This window comes from Meles meles, chromosome 5 (assembly GCF_922984935.1).
Source record: "Meles meles chromosome 5, mMelMel3.1 paternal haplotype, whole genome shotgun sequence".
Taxonomy (NCBI): Eukaryota; Metazoa; Chordata; class Mammalia; order Carnivora; family Mustelidae; genus Meles; species Meles meles.
Genome location: NC_060070.1, coordinates 23,125,995 through 23,146,871, shown reverse-complemented (window position 1 = coordinate 23,146,871; position 20,877 = coordinate 23,125,995). Strand labels below are relative to the sequence as shown.

General features: G+C 39.5%; 1 protein-coding gene across 1 annotated transcript in view; it reads right to left on the bottom strand.

Moving 5' to 3' along the window:
• Positions 1-20,877, bottom strand: part of AK9 (adenylate kinase 9) — a 123,798-nt gene that overhangs the window by 60,440 nt on the left and 42,481 nt on the right. The window contains exons 16-19 of the mRNA XM_046006047.1: positions 20,504-20,660; positions 19,311-19,425; positions 10,546-10,619; positions 7,221-7,376 (exon numbers count right to left, since the gene is read on the bottom strand). Of these exons, the coding sequence (XP_045862003.1) occupies positions 7,221-7,376; positions 10,546-10,619; positions 19,311-19,425; positions 20,504-20,660 (502 nt within the window). The remainder of the gene's footprint in view (positions 1-7,220; positions 7,377-10,545; positions 10,620-19,310; positions 19,426-20,503; positions 20,661-20,877) is intronic.

Here is a 20,877-nt window from a genome sequence, read left to right as displayed (position 1 = left end):
AAATACCAAGTAGTGTGATTACTGGATCCTAGTGTAGTTCTATTTCCAACTTTTTGAGGAAACTCCATAGTGTTTTCCACAGTGGCTGTACCGGTTTGCGTTCCCACCAATAGGGCAGGAGGGTTCTTTTCCCTCCACATCACAGCCAACGCTTGTTGTCTCTTGTGTTGTTGATTTTAGTCATTCTGACTGGTGTGAGGTGGTATCTCATTGTGGTTTTGATTTGTATTTCCCTGAGGATGAGTGATGTTGAGCATTTTCTCATGGATCTTTTGGCCATCAGAAACTTCGGATCATTTACTTATATACAGTAGTCCCCTCACCCACAATTCTGCTTTCTGTGGTTTCAGTAAACTGCAGTCAGCCACGGTCCAGAAGCAGATGACAAGATGTCAGAAGGTCAACAGTAGCCTCACGGTCACATCACCATGCGTACATCGCTCACCTCACTTCGTCTCACCAGGCTGGCGCTTTATCATCTCACAGCATCCCAAGATGGGTGAGCACAGAACAATAAGATATTCTGGGAGAAAGAGACTACATTCATATCTTGATTTTGGACTTCCAGCCTTCAGGACTGTGAGAGAATAAATTTTGCTGTTTGAAGCCTCTAAGTTTGTGGTAATTTGTTAATGGCAACCCTAGGAAGCTAACACATTCCTCAGCAGTCTCATTGAAACCATGCATTGGAGAGCAATGTGGAATTTGGTGAAAATTCAGCAAGGGAGCAATGAAGGGGACTTGCTGTCATCCATCCTGTAGCAGACCCTGTTGGTAACTCACTCTTCTTCCTGGCAGAGCCGGGCTTTTGTTCTAGTGTTTATCCTTCCCCTCATGGCTGAGGGAGGGCGACCCCACCTCCAGCTCCGGGAATTTATCCTGATTGGTATAAGCCAAAGCGTTGTTTCCTTTCTTTCTGATATCAGGGGATGGATTGTGACTATTGACTTTGAGAATGCTGAGATTTAGTTTAGCCTTATCTGGGGGTAGGGATCCTGAGCTCTGGCCTTTCTAGAAGTTACATAAGGCTGACTGCTAGCCGGTGATGAAGTTGCTGAAGCATCAACGACTTGCAGACACTTTGCTAGGCGCTTTACATAAAATGTTTCCATTCCTGTAAAAACAATGTTTGGTAACTATTCCTAACCCAGGTTAATGAAGAACTTGAGGTACAGAACAAATGACGTAAGGTGTCATATAGCAGCCAAGGTGAAGTTTAAAAAGTGTTAATGAGATCATATGGATTACCTGCACTTAGAGAAAGCTTCAAACTCCCTAAACCTCTGGCCTCCGCCTCGCTGTCCAATCTCATCTTCCCCTTCCCTCTTGCTCGCTATGCTCCGGTCACACTCAGTTTCTTCCTTGCCCTTTGAGTTGTGCCCACCTCTGAACCTTCGCAGTGGGAAGATCTTTGCACGGCTCCTTTTCAGTCTTTCTGCCGTGCCTCCCATATCATTTTCTCAGATGACACTCTTCCTTGGCCCTAATGTTTACTCTTGCTTCTTCCTTCCAAATTACCCCACTGGCCTCCAACTTGCTCATTCATCCAACAAGCATTTATTGAGCACCTACTAGACCCCAGGCTCTGCTTTAGTGTCTTCATATATTTTATTCATAGCACTTAACACTATCATAATTATTTTAGTTATTTATTTGTTTATTCTTATTCTTTACCATTGAATGACAATTCTTTGAAAAGGGACTTGAGGGGCACCTGGGTGGCTCAGTTGGTGAAGCGTCTGCCTTTGGCTCAGGTCATGATCCCAGGGTCCTGGGATAGAGCCCCACATCTGGCTCCCTGCTCAGTGGGAAGTCCACTTTTCCTTCTCCCACTCCCCCTACTTGTATTCCCTCTCTCGTCGTCTCTCTGTCTCTCTGTGTCAAATAAATAAATAAAATCTTAAAAAAAAAAAGAAAGGGACCTTGACTATCTTGATCATTGATTGCTGAGTTTTTAGTACCTATGGCAGTGCCTGCTGCTTTGCCTGGCACTTAGAAAGAATTCAATAAACATTTGTTAAAGGAATGTATTTCTTCATGTTTATTAATAGCTGACTCTATTATAGGACCATGAAGTGCTTAGAATAAAACATTGTTTTATAAGAGCCAATGGTTACTGGAAGCCCAACTTCTTGCAAGTTCCATATAATTTGCCTATACTTAACTAGTACATAAAGAACTAATTGGGAAAGATCAAAGTGATTAACGAGCCTCTGAAAGCATCTGGATGTAATGACCTTTTTTTTTTTTAAGATTTTCTTTATTTATTTAACAGAGAGACAGCGAGAGAGGAAACACAAGCAAGGGGAGTGGGAGAGGAAGAAGCAGCAGGGAGCCCAATGCGGGGCTCAATGCGGGGCTCGATGCAGGGCTCGATCCCAGGACTCTGGAATCATGGCCTGAGCCGAAGGTGGCCGCTTAACTGACTGAGCCACCCAGGCGCCCCTGGATGTAATGACCTTTAAAGCACTGATTCTAAGCAATACATATGTCATTCCATTCTAAGAAGGCTAGAGTGACAACAGGTTTGAGATGAAGCTTCAGGTGTCCTATCTGAGTATTGACAGAGGCAATGATTACCTTGTGGCCCATGACAAAGGAAAAGATGTCTTCTCTAGCATGAGGCAGAAAAAAACCTTTCTGGCGATGTATTAGTTTCCTGTGGCTGTCAAAAAAATTGCCACAAACTTAGTGGTTTAAACAAATAAATAAAACACTTAAAAGGTGGGGGGGGGGGGCGCCTGGGTGGCTCAGTGGTTTGGGCCTTTGCTTTCGGCTCAGGTCATGATCTCAGGGTCCTGGGATTAAGCCCCGCATTGGGCTCTCTGCTCCCCACTCTCTGCTCAGTGGGGAGCCTGCTTCCCACCCCCTTGCCTGCCTCTCTGCCTACCTGTGATCTCTCTCTCTCTGTCAAATAAATAAATAAAATATTAAAAAAAAAATAAAACAAACCAATAGAAATGTATTCGCTCACAATTATGAAGGCCGGAAGTCAGAAATCAAGGTGTTGGTAGGGCTGTGCCCCTCTGCCATGCGAGAGGAGAATCACTTCTAGCCTGTTCGGGCTTCTCTGGGCCGCTGTCATTTCTTAGCTTGAGGCTGCATCATAGCAGTGCCTGCCTCCATCTCGACATGGCCTTTAGCTCTGAGGGCGAGTCTAAGCTGCTTCTACTTCCCTTGTATACAGACACTTGTGACGGCATTTGGGGCCCATGTGGATAAGCCTGGATGATCTCCCCGTCTCAAGATATTTAGTCATATCTACAAAGACCTTTCTTCCAAATGAGGTAACATCTGCAGGTTCTAGAAATTAGGATGTGGACATTTCTTTGGCAGCCATCATTTGCTTACCATTGGGTACTCTGGATAAAATTTAAAAATTCCAAAAGTAATGGATTTATATTAGAACGGTTTTTTCTTTTTCTTTTTTTTTTCATGTGGTTAATTCATATACTGTAAAATTTACCATCTTAGCCATTTTAGGTACACAGTTCAGTGGTATCCAATACACCCACACTGTGGTGTAATCGTCACCCCTTTTCAGCCCATAACTCTTTTCACCTGGTAAAACAGAAACTCTACTCATTAAATAATAACTCCTCATTCTTCCCACCTCCCTAAGCTCCTGGCAACTACTATTCTACTTTCTAATTTTATGATTTTGACTACTCTAAGTACTCCATATAAGTGGAATCATAGGGTCTTTGTCTTTTTGTGATTAGACAGGGCAGTTTTACGTGAAAAAAAAATTGCCCCCTTAAGTAATTTAGAAGAGAAGACTTTGGGTGCCTGGTTGGCTCAGATGGTTAGGTGTCTGCCTTCAGCTCAGGGCATGATCCTGGGGTCCTCGAATCAAGTCCCACATCGGGCTCCCTGCTCAGCGGGGAGCCTGCCTCCCCCTCTTCCTCTACCTCTCCCCTGCTTGTGCTCTTTCTCTCTCTCTCTCTCAAATAAATACAATCTTTAAAAAAAAAAAAAAGAAGAGAAGACTTTGTGGAAAAAGAGACCTTTGAAAGAAGAAGTAATCACTGGCTAAAGCAGATGCAAGACCTTTTATGAAACAGATGGTGGTTCAACGTGGCCAGAACAGATCATTTTATAGAAGCGAACCTGCCCTGGAGAAGCCCAGTCATGTCTGTACTGTCTAGCATTGGTCTAGGATTGACCCTAACTAGAGTAGGATGCTGGCTTTAAAAGATCCAGAGTAGGTTCTCTGGGGGAAATAATCAGATTAAAAACAACAGAACTAAATTGTTCCCTAGACCTGTTACATTAGTAAATACTAATTGTGAAATATTGTGGATATTGGAACTATGGGGATGTGTTTGATGTGTCACATTTAATGGATGTCAGTTTCTTTTATTTCTTTTGGTATTTTATGGCCTGTCTTCTTATAAAACATAGGTGGGTGGAAGAATTGTTGTCAGTCAGATTGATTAGGTATTGAAAAAAAACAATGAAGTTTCTGGTTACATCAGTCAGAATGGCTAAAATTAATAAGTCAGGAAGCAATTGATGTTGGTGATGGTGAGGATGAGGAGAAAGGGGAGCCCTCTTACCTGGCTGGTGGGAATGCAAGCTGGTGCAACCACTCTGGAAAACAGCATGGAGGTTCCTCAAGAAGTTAAAAAAAGAGCTACCCTACAACCCAGCAATTGCTCTACTAGGTATTTATCCAAAGGAGGCAAACACAGTGATTTGAAAGGGCACCCCCACTCCAATGTTTATAGCAGCAATGTCTACAATAGCCCAGATGGCCTAGACAGATGAATGGATAAAGAAAATGTGGTGTATGTATATACAATAGAATATGACTTAGCTATCAAAAAGAATGAAATCCTACCATTTACAACAACATGGATGGAGCTAGAGGGTATTATGCTAAGTGAAACAAGTCAACCAGAGAAAGACAAATATCTTATGATCTCTTTTATATGTGGAATTTAAGAAACAAAACAGATGAACATAGGAGAAGGGAAGGAAAAATAAAATAAAATCAGAGGAAGAGACAAACCATAAGAGACTCTAAACTAGCATCTGCCTTTGGCTCAGGTCATGATCCCAGGGTCCAGGGATCGAGCCCTGTTTGGGGCTCCCTGCTCAGTGGGAGGCCTGCTTCTCCCTCTTCCACACCACCTGCTTCTGTTCTCTCACTTGCTGTGTCTCTCGCTGTCAAATAAATAAATAAAATCTTAAAAAAAAAAGAGACTCTTAACTATAGGAAACAAATTGAGGGATGCTGGAGGTGAGGAGGTGGGGGATGGGGTAACTGGATGATGGATACTAAGGAGAGCACATGATGTAATGAGCACTGGGTGTGATATGCAACTTATGAATCACTAAAATGTACCTCTGAAACTAATAATACATTATATGCTAATTAATTTATTTTAAATTAAAACAACAACAACAACAAAACAAAACAAAACAAAAAACAATGAAGTTTCTAGGTAGGAGCTCAAGTCAACCGAGTTGTGGGGCTCCTAAAAGGCAATTGTGTGTTTCATCCTGCTAACTCCTCTGTCTGGCACAAGGTATCTGATTTTATACTTATTGTCCCATAAAGCTAATGCTAATCTTGTAGTAAAAGTGATGTGTGTTGAACTTGAGATTTCTCAGTGTAATTTACAAGTTTTGGTTATAAGTTCTGGTCCTTGTGCAGCTAACAGCAGGTTCCCAGCCCTTAACTGCTCTAGACTGGCATCTAGCTGCAGGTATCTGAAGACCTCTAGTTTGTAGGATTGCCTGAAAGTATTTTTGTGCCTCATTGCCACAACAGTGGGTTCTCCCATCTTGCTGCTTTAAGATCCTCTCTGGTCCTGACAGTGACTTTCATTGCCCATGGACTACTTCTTGCCCTGTACTAGTCCACCTAACTGGACCCCTGCAGTAGGGCTGGCTTAATGAGTGTGGGACCTGTGCACTTGCACAAGGTCTTTTGCTTAGAATGGTCTCACACTTAGACGAATGCTCTTCCCTGTCATTTTAATTTTTAGTAATTTTACCTTTGAACTGTTTTGTAAGCAAAATCCAGAGGGGCTCCAATGGGACAAAAGAGAGGGCATATGAGCAGAGATAGGCATAGTATGTGTTTGCCATCCCTTGCCCTCACGTTCTCATGAACATTCCTGATGCCCTGTCATTACCCTAGAATTCCAGGGGACCACATATGAGGGAGTGTGACCCACTGGTGAGGGCTGGGGAGGATACTGGCAGCCCTGAGATACCACACTTTCCCTTTAAACTAGAATTTGCTCCAGATGCTGAAAGGTGATAACATTCAAAGACATGAATAACCAAGGAAACTTTCTTATTCATGTTATTTTCCTGTATTAGCTAAATGCTTAGGCTGAAAAGGATGACACAGAAGGAAAGGAAAAGATAGGGCAATCCAGAGTTCCCTATCTTGCAGTCTTTCCTTAACCACTAGGAAGCTAAAGTTAGAGAGTGTGCTAGAACTTATGTGCATATTAAGATGTGAAGTTAAAAGCTCAGCTAGTTTTGTGCATGAAGCTGAATGTACAATGAAATCCATGTAAGGGGAGTCTGGGTGTTGGGCTCTGCTTAAGAGCTAAGCATGGAGCCTGCTTAAGATTCTCTCTCCTCCCTCTGCCCCTCCCTCCACTGTTCCTGCACTCCCTCCCCCCACCCCGCCAAAAAAAAAAAAAAAAAAAAAAAAAAAGAATGAAAGGCAATGTATGTCCAAGCTGCAAAATACAAATTGTGTAATTATGGTGATTCTGCATATGAGTTAAGTGCTCTTACATTTGGCATTTTAAAATAGCATTGTATAGCATAAAGACAAACAGTAAAATTCATGCCAGTGAATAAAATTTAAAATTTTTGTCTACTTAGATTAATTAGAGATAAAAAGCACCATGACAAACTGAGAGAGAGGCCATGGAAGAAAAGAAAAAGCTTTATATTTTAGTATGTTTAAACGCACTTTTTCCTGCTTTTTGAATCATGTGACTCCCAGATTACATGGCTGGCCCTGGTGCTGAGTGCCAGTACCAGGGCGGAGATCTGGCTTTCCTACCACACAACAAACCATCTGATTTGGACTAAATGGCTGCTCTCTGGGAGCTCCTGTCACCATTCTTCTTCACCTGCTGCCATTTTGTTAACATAGAAAAGACAAATACACACATGTGTGCACACACAGACACACCCAATAGACGGGAGTGGAAGGAGGGACACGGCCCTCAACAGAGTCTAACCTGATTCAGGTTCTGTTTCAGGGACCTCAGGTGCTTCAGACTCCTCAGGTAAGGATCCCTTGGTGTCCTCGGCTATCTCCAAGGCCTCAGAACCTTCCTGAACGTCAGGCTCCTCACTTTCAATCTCGTCAGCCTCCAGTTCAGCCTCTTCTACCTCTAGAAAAAAAATGAGGAGGAATAAATTATTATTTGGTTTAGATCAACAAATATCTCACTGGGTATTAGATATTCTGATCAGTGCTGAGACCAAAACAAAGAATAAGGAATGGCCTTGCCCTCCTGGGGCATGGGGTTTGATGGGACAGATAGACACTTTGTCTGCGTATTTCATCTATCCAAATGTAGCCACAGTGTGCAGTACATGTGCTCAGAGTCCTATGGGAGTAGCAGCCTAAGGGTTTTAACAGAAACTGCAAACAGCCCCAAAGTCCATTCAATAAGGATATGGATAGAACAACACTGTCTGATATGGAGCCATTGAAATGAAGCTAATCCAAATTGAGATGTGCTGAAAGTATGAAAACACAATGGATTTCAAAGACTTAGTTAGAAAAACCAAACGTGAAATATATTCAGTATTTTTTGTACTGATTGTTAAAATAATATTTTGGATATAGTATATTAAATAAATATAATTAATTTCACCTGTTTCTTTTCTCTTTTTATGCAGCTACTAGAAAATTTACAGTTATGTATGTGGCTTACATTGTATTTCCATTTGGCAGCATGAGGCTAGATTTAATGTATAATGATGGATTTTCTTATACCTAATTACGAATAATGGAACACATTGATCAGTATGTCAAATGTAAATTTTAAAAGCACAATACCAAGCTTTATGTAGTTGCATGAAAGTCTTCTGGGAAGAAGATGGGGTGAAGAGTGTCAAAAACCTATCTCCGCTATTCCTTTTAATATATTCATGAAATTGAAAAACAAGATATTTCTATGCAGACGATATGAAAAAAAAAATAAATGAGCTTGTTTTCTGGACTCCTGTGGAAATTTCTCCCCCCAGTGAGTATCTTCCAAGACTATCAGGTATGATAGTCTTTGGCATCTGAATTTTGATCTGAATCTGCATGATTAAAACACCCAGAGCAAAGCAACCTAGTGTTCTTGGCATGCCTGGGTGGGGCAGTCTGTTAAGCTTCTCAGGTGATGATCCCAGGTCCTGGGATGCAGCCCCTGTTGGGCCACCTGCTCAGTGGGGAGGCTGCTACCCCCTCTCCCTCTGCCCTTCCACCCCTACCCCCACCCCCTATCCCCATGGTGTCTCTCTCTCTCTCTTTCTCTTAAATAAATAAATAATAATTCTTTTTTTTAAAGATTTTTATTTATTTATTTGACAGAGAAAGACACAGGAAGAGAGGGAACACAAGCAGAGGGAGTGGGAGAGGGAGAAGCAGGCTTCCCACTGAGCAGGGAGTCCAGATGCGGGGCTGGATCCCAGGACCCTGGGATCATGACCCAAGTGGAAGGCAGCCTCTTAACGACTGAGCCCCCCAGGCCACCCCTATAATAATGAAAGATTTTTAAAAAAGAAAAAAAAAAAAGAAGAAGAAAGGCAAAACATACCTAAAAAAAAGAAAAATGTTCAGGGTCTACACCAGGACTTCAGTACATGGAGCTTCTAAGTATGTGACTTACACTGTGGTGACTCTCTTGTGTCATGTAGAGGAATGATGCTGATGCACACAAAGAAGTAGTACCATTTGCTGAATGCTTCTAGGGTTTGGAATGAAGTTACGTGCTGTACAGCAAAAACTCACAATGTATCTCTCATAGTAAAAAAAAAAATACTTCCAATATGCATACATGTAAATTATTTATTTTTAATTCTTATCCATATTAGGTACTTTCTGTAACACACAAATAAACAGAGTTTCTATAATGATGCAGAGAGGTGTAAAAAGTTCTAATATTCTTCTAGAATTTTCATGGATAATCTGTATACCAGAAAAGTCACAGATGGCCTGAAAAGTGTTCGAAGACCCTTACACTACCTGTGATTTTTTTACTAAGTATGCGTTATATTAGTTATCTATTGCTTCATAATAAATTACTCCAAAATTTAGTGATTAAAGCAACAGTAATCACATATCATCCTTGCAGTTTCTGGGGTCAGGAATTTGGGAGTAGCTTAATTGGTGCTTCTGGCTCTGGATCTCTCCTGAAGTCAAATGAAGATGTCAGTCTGGGTTGCAGTCCCTGAAGGCTTGCCTGGGGCTGCAGGACTGACTTCCCAGCTGGCGACTCAAAGCCTGAACTAAACTCCTCAGGGAGCAGAGATAAGCCCTGTATTAAGTCCCAACCCACAGAAACGTGTACAGAATAAAAACGGTAGTTGTTTTACAGTTTTTGGGGTGGCTTGTTGTCAACAAAGGAAAACCGAAATACTTTTCACTCTTTTGAGTCATGGACCCTTTCGGCAGTATGGTGAAACTTATGGACACTCCTTAGAATAAGGTTTTCAATCCCATAAAATAAAATAGATAAGAAACCATAAGTTATGAAGATATCAAAATAAATTTTGTGCTGTAGGAAATTTGTGCATCTTTACTAATGCATTACATAATAAGAACGAGCAGCTGGTCTAATTACCATCATTTTGGAATCGTGATTAAGCATACACAGGCTATATAAATCTGTAATGTGATATGAAAATATCTTAGTTTCTATTAGTAAGAAATCAAAATACTACTAATATTATTATGGTTTGTTGCCTATATTAATTATTAAGTGAAGGAAGTACTAAATTCCAGGTAAATGTTAGTGAAAATAAAGTTGTAATTATTTTCCCATTCAAGTTCATAGACCTCTGAATTTTATCCATAAACTCCAGGTTAAGAACTTTGGTCTTAAAAGAAACTGTTGGAGTAAGTTCTTTTATAATGGAGATGAAAGTTTAAGTTCAAAGACAATGGGTATAGCAGGGGATGCTGCTTTCTCAACTCCTGCAGGAACCTTACACTAGAAATAATTCCAACATCCATGAGTCCTATGAGACAAGCGAAGCCATTTTCAGACATGCTGCATAAGCTGTCTATTGTGGACCCCAAGAGGGAGCAAGTGCAGGTATCTGTGTAGGAGCTCTTTGCCTATGACTCCATTACTCTAGTGACCACACACTTTATTTTCCAAATTGGAACACTGAGCATGAAAGTGGGTCAAATAAATATTTCAGTACCATAGGCATAGCATAGACCTAGACTCTCATGGGCAAACTCAAGCTCTCTGTAATTCGCTTGAAATACTACAGTTGCCTGCAGTAACGGTACCAAACTTAAATGACACATTATTAATGATCTAAATCTGTGTTTGCCTTTTGATTTCTCGCTCATATCTTCCAAAAGCCTTTGGTCTTCTTCTATTCTCAATGCTTCTTCAGTGGCTTTTCTGAAACGAAAATGTCCAAAATTTAATCATCTTTGGAAATTCAGATATTTTACAATATTCTAGGGTTTGAGGCTTATAGTGGTTAAAAATTGAGGAAATTTTGTATAATGTTCATTATACTCTTTAACTTTACAATGTAAATGTTTAATTTGCTCATATTAAAGCCACCTAATTTCAGGGTTTTCTTTTTTTTTCCCTTTTTTTGGTTAAGAAAAGTTGTAATGTTATACTTTAAAAATTTTTGGCTATTAATTAGGAAATCTGTTAAAATTCATTAAAGACTGTCTAAGCTGAAGAGGTAAATGGGAGAAGTTGTACCATTTTCCCTTCTGAATAAGTCAGAAATGTTCACAAAAAAAGTTAAGTGACAAAAAAAGTGTAATACAAGCTATGTACAATACAATTTTAATTTTGTATTTGAAGTTTATATAAATTATGATCAAAAGCCCAGAAGGATAAACTGTTAATAGTAATTATCTTTGGATGCTGGCATTATGAGAGTTTTTACTTTTACTTATTATTTTTTACATTAAAAATTTTTCTATATTGAATAGATAATTATCTTTGTAATCAGAAAAATTATTCCCTGATTTCTTTTCTTTTCAACACAGTAATAATGAAATTTGAAAAGACATGAGATAGGAAAACTTAATTGTCTAGATCCCTCTAGACAATTGTTTTTCAATAGGGTTGTTTTTCAGTAGGGTTGCAGCACTAAGCCTGCCTTAATGGTGAAGACAGACAGGTATAAGGAAAGCTAGTAAAGTGATGGGGAAAGGTAATATTTATGAAAAATTAAAATGTGTATACCTTTGACCTAGAAATTCTATATCTAGGAATTTAGCTCTCAGGAATCGGCATACTACTGCACAAAGAAACATGTATAAGAATGTTGATTGCCTCAAGATGGCAGAGAAGTAGCATGACGAGACGACATCAGTAGCAGGAGATCAGCTAGATAGCTTATCAAACCATTGCGAACACCTACAAATCCAACAGGAGATCAAAGAGAAGAAGAGCAGCAATTCTAGAAACAGAAAATCGACCACTTTCTGAAAGGTAGGACTGGCAGAGAAGTGAATCCAAAGTGATGGGAAGATAGACCACCGGGAGAGGAGCCAGCTCCTGGCAAGCAGAGGAGCAATGGAGCACAAAATCAGAACTTTTAAAAGTCTGCTCCACTGAGGGACATCACTCCAGAGGCTACACCGGGGTGAAGCCCATGTGAGGACAGCATGGTCTCAGGTCCCACAGGGTCACAGAAGGATTGGGGATGTCTGAGTGTCACAGAACTCACAGGTATTAGAGCAGGGAAGCCGGCTAGAGCAGGGAGACAGAGCCAAGGAATGAGCTCTCAACTCTGGGTTACTTTATTGTGATCTGTGGCACACATCACTGCTCTGTGAGCGGGACCCCACCAGATCCAGGGAGACCCCCCTGGAAGAGCTCAGGGATCTGGGGGGTTCAGAGACTCCAGGTGGAGCTACAGGTGGAGACAGAAGCTTGGTCACAGGCTGGGTGACCTCAGAGCACAGCTGGAGGCCAGGGAGATGGGAGTGATTGAGCGCTTTTCTCCAAGGGCGCACTGAGGAGTGGGGTCCCAAGCTCTCTGCTCCCTTGGTCGGGGATTGGGAGGCCGCCATTTTCATTCCCGTACTCCGGAACTCTATGGAAAGCATTCAGGGAACAAAAGCTCCCGAAACCAAACCCTAGTGGATTACTTAGCAATTCTGCCTTGGGCAAAGACACTTGAGAACCATTACAACAGGCCCCTCCCCGATAAGACTAGCAAGAAATCCAGCCACCACCAAGTTCACTTACCAAGGAGAACAGCAGAATTCCAGAGGAGGAGAGAGCAAAGCAAGGAATTCATGGCTTTCTCCCCATGATTCTTTAGTCTTGCAAAGTTAATTAATTTTTTATTTTATTTTATTTTTTTCTTCTAATTTTTTTTAACTTTTACCCTTTCCTCTTTTAACATTTTTAACTAGTTTATCTTAACAATACCTTTCAAAAAATCATTTTGAACCTTCATTATTATAGTCACATTTTATCCTTCATTGTATTTAACTTTATTTTTTGTATACACATAGGGTTTTTTTCTTCTAAAAAAATTTGGGATACAACTTCTTCTAATAGATCAAAATATACCCTAAATCTAGCACAGGGCTTTTGTTCTAGCCTGAGCAAATTCTCTCCACTTTGTTTTTTTTATTCTCCCAACCAACGTATCTTATCAACTCCTTTTTTAGAAATTAAAAAAAAAATGTTTTCATCTTTATGCTCATATTCCATTCCTTCATCATGTTTACCCTTATATATGCTTTTCATTCTTAAAATTTGGGGAGGTAGTTTCTTCTAAGAGACCAAAATACTCCCAAAATTAAGTGGGTGAACCTGTTCTATTCACCAGTCCAATACATATATTTTTTCTTTCTTTTCTTAATTTTTTTTTTCAGAACTTGTTTTTACCCCCTTTCTTCCCCCCACAATTTGGGGTCTCCTCTGATTTGATTAAAGCACATTTTACTGGGGTCTTTGCCACCCTTTTAGTGTTTCATTCGCTCCTTCATATATTCTTATCTTGATAAAATGACGAGGCAGAAAAATTCACCACAAAAAAAAGAACAAGAGGCAGTACCGAAGGCCAGGGACCTAATCAATAAGGTCATTGGTAATATGTCAGATCTAGAGTTCAGAATGACAATTCTCAAGATGCTAGCCAGGCTCAAAAAGGCATGGAAGATATTAGAGAAACCCTGTCTAGAGAAATAAAAGCCCTTTCTGGAGAAATAAAAGAACTAAAATCTAACCAAGTTGAAATCAAAAAAGCTATTAATGAAGTACAATCAAATATGGGGGCTCTTACTGCTAGGATAAATGAGGTAGAAGAGAGAATCAGTGATATAGAAGACCAAATGAGAGAGAATAAAGAAGCTGAGCAAAAGAGAGACAACCAACCACTAGACCACGAGGGGATAATTCGAGAGAAAAGTGATACCATAAGACAAAACAACATTAGAATAATTGGGATTCCAGAAGAAGAAGAAAGAGAGAGGGGAGAAGAAGGCATATTGGAGAGAATTATTGGAGAGAATTTCCCTAATATGGCAAAGGGAATAAGCATCAAAATTCAGGAGGCACAGAGAACCCCCCTCAAAATCAATAAGAATAGGTCCACACCCCGTCATGTAATAGTAAAATTTACAAGTCTTAGTAACAAAGAGAAAATCCTGAAAGCAGCCTGGGACAAGACGTCTGCAACATACAATGGTAAAAAAGACAGGCAACAGACTTATCCACAGAGACCTGGCAGGCCAGAAAGAACTGGCATGATATATTCAGAGCACTAAACAAGAAAAACCTGCAGCCAAGAATACTATATCCAGCTAGGCTATCATTGAAAATAGAAGGAGAGATAAAAAGCTTCCAGGACAAACAAAAACTAAAAGAATTTGTAAACACCAAACCAGCTCTACAGGATATATTGAAAGGGGTCCTCTAAGCAAAGAGAGACCCTAAAAGTAGTAGACCAGAAAGGAACAGAGACAATATACAGTAACAGTCACCTTATAGGCAATACAATGGCACTAAATTCATATCTCTCAATAATTACCTTGAATGTAAATGGGCTAAATGCCCCAATCAAAAGACACAGGGTATCAGAGTGGATAAAAAACCAAAACCCATCAATATGCTGTATACAAGAAACTCATTTTAGACCCAAAGATACCTCAAGATTTAAAGTGAGGGGGTGGAAAACAATTTACCATGCTAATGGACATCAGAAGAAGGCTGGGGTGGTAAGCCTTATATCAGATCAATTAGATTTTAAGCTAAAGACTATAATAAGAGATGAGGAAGGACACTATATCATACCCAAAGGGTCTAACAATTTTAAATATCTATGCCCCTAACATGGGAGCTAAAGACTATACTAAGAGATGAAGAAGGACACTATATCATACCTAAAGGGTCTAACAATTTTAAATATCTATGCCCCTAACATGGGAGCAGCCAACTATATAAACCAATTAATGACAAAATCAAAGAAACACATCGACAATAACACAATAATAGGGGACTTTAACACTCCCCTCACTGAAATGGACAGATCATCCAAGCAAAAGATCAACAAGGAAATAAAGGCCTTAAATGACACACTGGACCAGATGGACATCACAGATATATACAGAACATTTCATCCCAAAGCAACAGAATACACATTCTTCTCCAGTGCACATGGAACATTCTCCAGAAGAGATTACATCCTGGGTCCTAAATCAGGTCTCAACCGGTCTGAAGCTAGAACTCAATCACAAGAAGAAATTTGGAAAGAATCCAAATATATGGGAACTAAAGAGCATCCTTCTAAAGAACGAATGGGTCAACTAGGAAATTAAAGAATTGAAAAAATTCATGGAAACAAATGATAATGAAACACAATGGTTCAAAATCTGTGGGACACAGCAAAGGCAGTCCTGAGAGGAAAATATATACTGGTATAGGCTCTCTCAAGAAACAAGAAAGGTCTCAAATACATGACCTAACTCTACACTTAAAGGAGCTAGAGAAAGAACAACAAAGAAAGCCTAAACCCAGCAGGAGAAGAGAAATCATAAGATCAGAGCAGAAATCAATGAAATAGAAACCAAAAAAACAATAGAACAAATCAACAAAACTAGGAGCTGGTTCTTTGAAAGAATTAATAAGATTGATAAACCCCTGGCCAGACTTACCAAAAAGAAAAGAGAATGGACCCAAATAAATAAAATCATGAATGAAAGTGGAGAGATCACAACCAACACCAAAGAAATACAAACAGTTATAAGAACATATTATGAGCAACTATACACCAGCAAATTTGACAATGTGGAAGAAATGGATGCATTCCTAAAGATATATAAACTACCACAACTGAACCAGGAAGAAAGAGAAAACCTGAACAGACCCATAACCAGTAAGGAGATTGAAGCAGTCATCAAAAATCTCCCAACAAACAAGAGCTCAGGGCCAGATGGCTTCCCATGGGAATTCTACCAAACATTTAAAGAAGAATTAATTCCTATTCCTCTGAAACTGTTCCAAAAAATAGAAATGGAAGGAAAACTTCCAGACTCATTTTATGAGGCCAGCATTACCTTGATCCCAAAACCAGACAAGGATCCCATCAAAAAAGAGAATTACAGACCAATATCCCTGATGAAAACAGATGTGAAAATTCTCACCAAAATACTAGCCAATAGGATCCAACAGTATATTAAAAGGATTATTCACCACGACCAAGTAGGATTTATTCCAGGGCTGCAAGGTTGGTTCAACATCCACAAATCAATCATTGTGATACAACACATTAATAAAAGAAAGAACAAGAACCATATGATACTCTCAATAGATGCTGAAAAAGCATTTGACAAAGTGCAGCATCCTTTCTTGATGAAAACTCTTCAAAGTGTATGGATAGAGGGTACAAACCTCAATATCATCAAAGCCATCTCTGAAAAAACCCACAGTGAATATCATTCTTAATGGGGAAAAACTGAGAGCTTATTCCCAAAGATCAGGAACACAGCAGGGATGTCCACTGTCACCACTGCATTCACTAGAAGCACTAGAAGTCCTAGCCTCAGAAATCAGACAACAAAAAGAAATCAGCAAAGAAAATATATAGCAAATCAGCAAAGAAGAAGTCAAACTCTCACTCTTTGAAGATGATATGCTACTTTATGTGGAAAACCCAAAGGACTCCACTCCAAAGCTCCTGGAACTCATACAGGAATTCAGTAAAGTGTCAGGATATAAAATCAATGCCCAGAAATCAGATGCATTTCTATACACCAACAGCAAGACAGAAGAAAGAGAAATTGGGACTCAATCCCATTTAGAACAGCACCCAAAATCATAAGATACCTAGGAAGAAACCTAACCAAAGAGGCAAAGAATCTGTACTCAGAAAACTACAAAGTACTCATGAAAGAAATTGAGGAAGACACAAAGAAATGGAAAAATGTTCCATGCTCCTGGATTGGAAGAACAAATATTGTGAAAATGTCCAGGCTACCTAAAGTAACTTATACATTTAATGCAATCCCTATCAAAATGCCAACCATTTTTTTCAAAGAAATGGAAAAAATAATCCTAAAATTTGTATGGAACCAGAAAAGACCTCAACTAGCCAGAGGAATATTGAAAAAGAAAGCCAAAGTTGGTGGCATCACAATTCCAGACTTCAAGCTCTATTACAAAGCTGTCATCATCAAGACAGTATGGTACTGGCACAAAAACAGACACACAGATCAATGGAACAGAATAGAGAGCCCAGAAATAGACCCTCAACTCTATGGTCAACTAATTTTCGACAAAGCAGGAAAGAATGTCCAATGGAATAAAGAGAGTCTCTTCAACAAATGGTGTTGGAAAAATCGGACAGCCACATGCAGAAAAATGAAACTGGACCATTTCCTTATACCACACACGAAAATAGACTCAAAATGGATGAGTGTAAGAAAGGAATCTCACCGTGAGGAGAATGCGGGCAGCAACCTCTTCGACCTCAGCCGCAACAACTCTTCCTAGGAACATTGCCAAAGGCAAGGGAAGCAAGGGCAAAAATGAACTATTGGGACTTCATCAGGATCAAAAGTTTTTGCACAGCAAAGGAAGCAGTTAACAGAACCAAAAGACAACTGACAGAATGGGAGAAGATATTTGCAAACAACATATCAGATAAAGGGCTAGTATCCAAAATCTATAAAGAACTTATCAAACTCAACACCCAAAGAACAAATAATATAATCAAGAAATGGGCAGAGGACATGAACAGACATTTTTGCAAAGAAGACATCCAGATGGCCAACAGACACATGAAAAAGTGCTCCATGTCACTCGGCATCAGGGAAATACAAATCAAAACCACAATGAGATATCACCTCACACCAGTCAGAATGGCTAAAATTAACAAGTCAGGAAATGACAGATGCTGTCGAGGATGCGGAGAAAGGGAAACCTTCCTACACTGTTGGTGGGAATGCAAGCTGGTGCAACCACTCTGGAAAACAGCATGGAGGTTCCTCAAAAAGTGAAAGTAGAGCTACCCTATGACCCAGCAATTGCACTACTGGGCATTTACCCTAAAGATACAAACGTAGTGATCCAAAGGGGCACCTGCACCCAAATGTTTATAGCAGCAATGTCCACAATAGCCAAACTATGGAAAGAACCTAGATGTCCATCAACAGATAAATGGATAAAAAAGATGTCATATATATACACAATAGAATACTATGCAGCCATCAAAAGAAATGAAATTTTGCCATTTGTGATGACATGGATGGAACTAGAGGGTGTTATGCTTAGCGAAATAACTCAATTGGAGAAAGACAACTATTGTATGATCTCCCTGATATGAGGAAGTCGAGAAGCAACGTGGGGGTGTTTGGGGGGGTAGGAAAAGAATAAATGAAACAAGATGGGCTGGGGAGGGAGACAAACCATAAGAGACTCTTAATCTCATAAAACAAACTGAGGGTTGCCAGCAGGAGGGGGGTAGGGAGAGGGTGGTTGGGTTATGGACATTGGGGAGGGTATGTGCTATGGTGAGTGCTGTGAAGTGTGTAAACCTGGCAATTCACAGACCTGTATCCCTGGGGCTAATGATACATTATATGTTAATAATAATTAAAAAAATAAAAATAAATTGTTAAAAAAAGAAACACTGTAATACACTATTAACAAATAGTAATGGAGCTTTAAGTTCAAAATCTAATCATTAAATATTTCTAAAACAAACAAAAAAGAATGTTGATTGCCTCAAAAAAAAAGAATGTTGATTGCCTCTTTTAAAAATAATATAAAAAAACTGTATCAAGTATTCACAAACAGGGGATGAGTTAAGCAGAGCCCATTCATATCAGCTGCCCACTCTGGGGCAGTTTTCCTGATTCTTTTATAGGTCTGACATTCTCCATATTCAGTGTTCTTGGCATCCTCTCCCCATCCTGTGAAAATCTAGTTATTTCTATCCTTTTCAAAAGACATTACTATACTTCTTACAGAAGATATGTCAGGAAAACAATAATTAAAGTCATTTTTTTTTACTTTTAAGATTTTACTTATTTTAGAAAGACAGAGTGTGAGCAGGGGCAGGGTCAGTGGGAAAACCTGTAAGAGAATTTTAGAGATTTCCTGCTGAGTGCAGAGCCAAGGCAGACTTGATGACTGGACTTGATGGGGGTGGGGTGGGGTGGAGTGGGGCTCTCACAGCCCTGAGATCATGACGTGAGCCAAAACGGAAGCTTAACCGACTGAGCCACCCAGGCATCCCTTTCATTTACTTATTATCGTATTATTTCTTCAATTTGTGGATACTGGTCAGCAAAATTATTAAAGTCACAGATAAATATGGTAAAAAAAAATCTTACCTGTGCTCATTTTTTTTTTTTACAGTTATCTTTTGAGAGTAGACATTTGTTCTAGAATAGTTTGATTTTGGGTAATGAAAACATCCATAACTCATTACTTTAGACACTATGTTTATAAACCTTCTCTTTTTCTTACACTTAATTAGAATTGGATCTACTTAGTAGATCTTTGTTTTGATATAAAAGACATTTCATAAATGTAACTTATAAGTAGATTTTAATAGCTATAAAAGATTCATTAACTTGTTTCATGATGTCGGGCATGTTTTACCTTGCTGCTTCTTCCTCTTTTTTTTTCTTTTGTAGATCATCTAATAATCTTTCTAAAATCTTAGAGTCAACTTCAGTCTTATTCTCTAAATACAGCCTATTAAGTAAGTATTTCCCTGAAATACAGATAAAGAGAATAACATTAATTTTGAGGCTCTATAAAATATAGTGAGAAACTTTGGAAATTAATGACAAAATATTGTTCCTGCCTATATCCAAATATATTTCCCTTTCAGCATTTATTTAAATAGTGTCCAGGTTCTTTAAAATATCGAGACTGTCTGAAATCCTTTCTAAAATGTGAACATTAGCATGGTAAAAATAACTAAAACATGAAAAGAGGTGGTGTATCATATTTTCCCCCTAGAAACTCTCTTTTCAAATATATTTCCTTAAAAGGAAAGATGACAGAATATTCTTGGCTCCTATGTCAAAGATTATTTGACTATATAGGTCTAGGCTCTTTGTTCCATTGGCCTAGGTGTCTGTTTTTATGCGAGTATCATACTGTTTTAATTATTATAGATTTTTTCAAAGTGACAGAATAATAAAAATTTAGTTCTGCTATCTTTATGTATTTAATATTTCCCATTTGAGGTGTATAATGACTAATATACAGTCTTTACTCTCAGCCTTATATATTTTTCATTTAGAAGTTAGAGTGCTGAGAATGGGGTGTTCAAGTCCCAGCTCCAAAGAGGAATCGTAAGAGCCTGAGGGAACATCCAGTGGCCAGCACGCCATTCCTGGCCATCTATACCGTGAGTGGTTGCCTCATTTTGTGTACCTCTAGATTATGAAGGGATTGCTGGGCTGGTATTTGTACCGTGGGAGAGTGAAGAGTTTTCTATTTTCTATTTTAACTAAACATATTGGGGCACCTGGGTGGCTCAGAGGGTTAAAGCCTCTGCCTTTGGCTCAGGTCATCATCCCAGGGTTCTGGGATCAAGCCCTGGTCCTGGGATCGAGCCCCCGTCCTGGCACTGAGCCCCGGTCCTGGGATGGAGCCCTGCATGGAGCTCTCTGCTCAGCAGGGAGCCCGCTTCCGCTCCTTCTCTCTCTGCCTGCCTCTCTGCCTACTTGTGATCTCTATCTGTCCAATAAATAAATAATAAATAAATAAATCTTTAACTAAACATATTATCAGCAATTAAAAACTTCACTTTCGGATTTACATGATAAATATTTACCAACCATTGTTTTCCGTATCTGATAAACAGATTACTAAATCAGGTATAATTCCTTTCTCGGCTAAGACTATCCACAGTTCTTTTATAACAGGGCAGTTGTCCAGTATCCATCCTCCAAACTTCGGGGCACCAGAAAACCTATTCGTGTTTTCTTCAGCTACCTGTGAAAAATGACACACTGATATTACCATGATAGCCAGAGAAGTCAAGGATACTACTTTGATATAGGGTTTTTGCAGACCCTAACCAGTTACCTTTTGAATTCTTTGGACTCAAAAGAAAAAAAAACTATAGAATGAGGGTTTTGAAGGGTCAGGGGTGGGAGGTTGGGGCAACCTGAGGGTTTTGAAGGGTCAGGGGTGGGAGGTTGGGGGAACA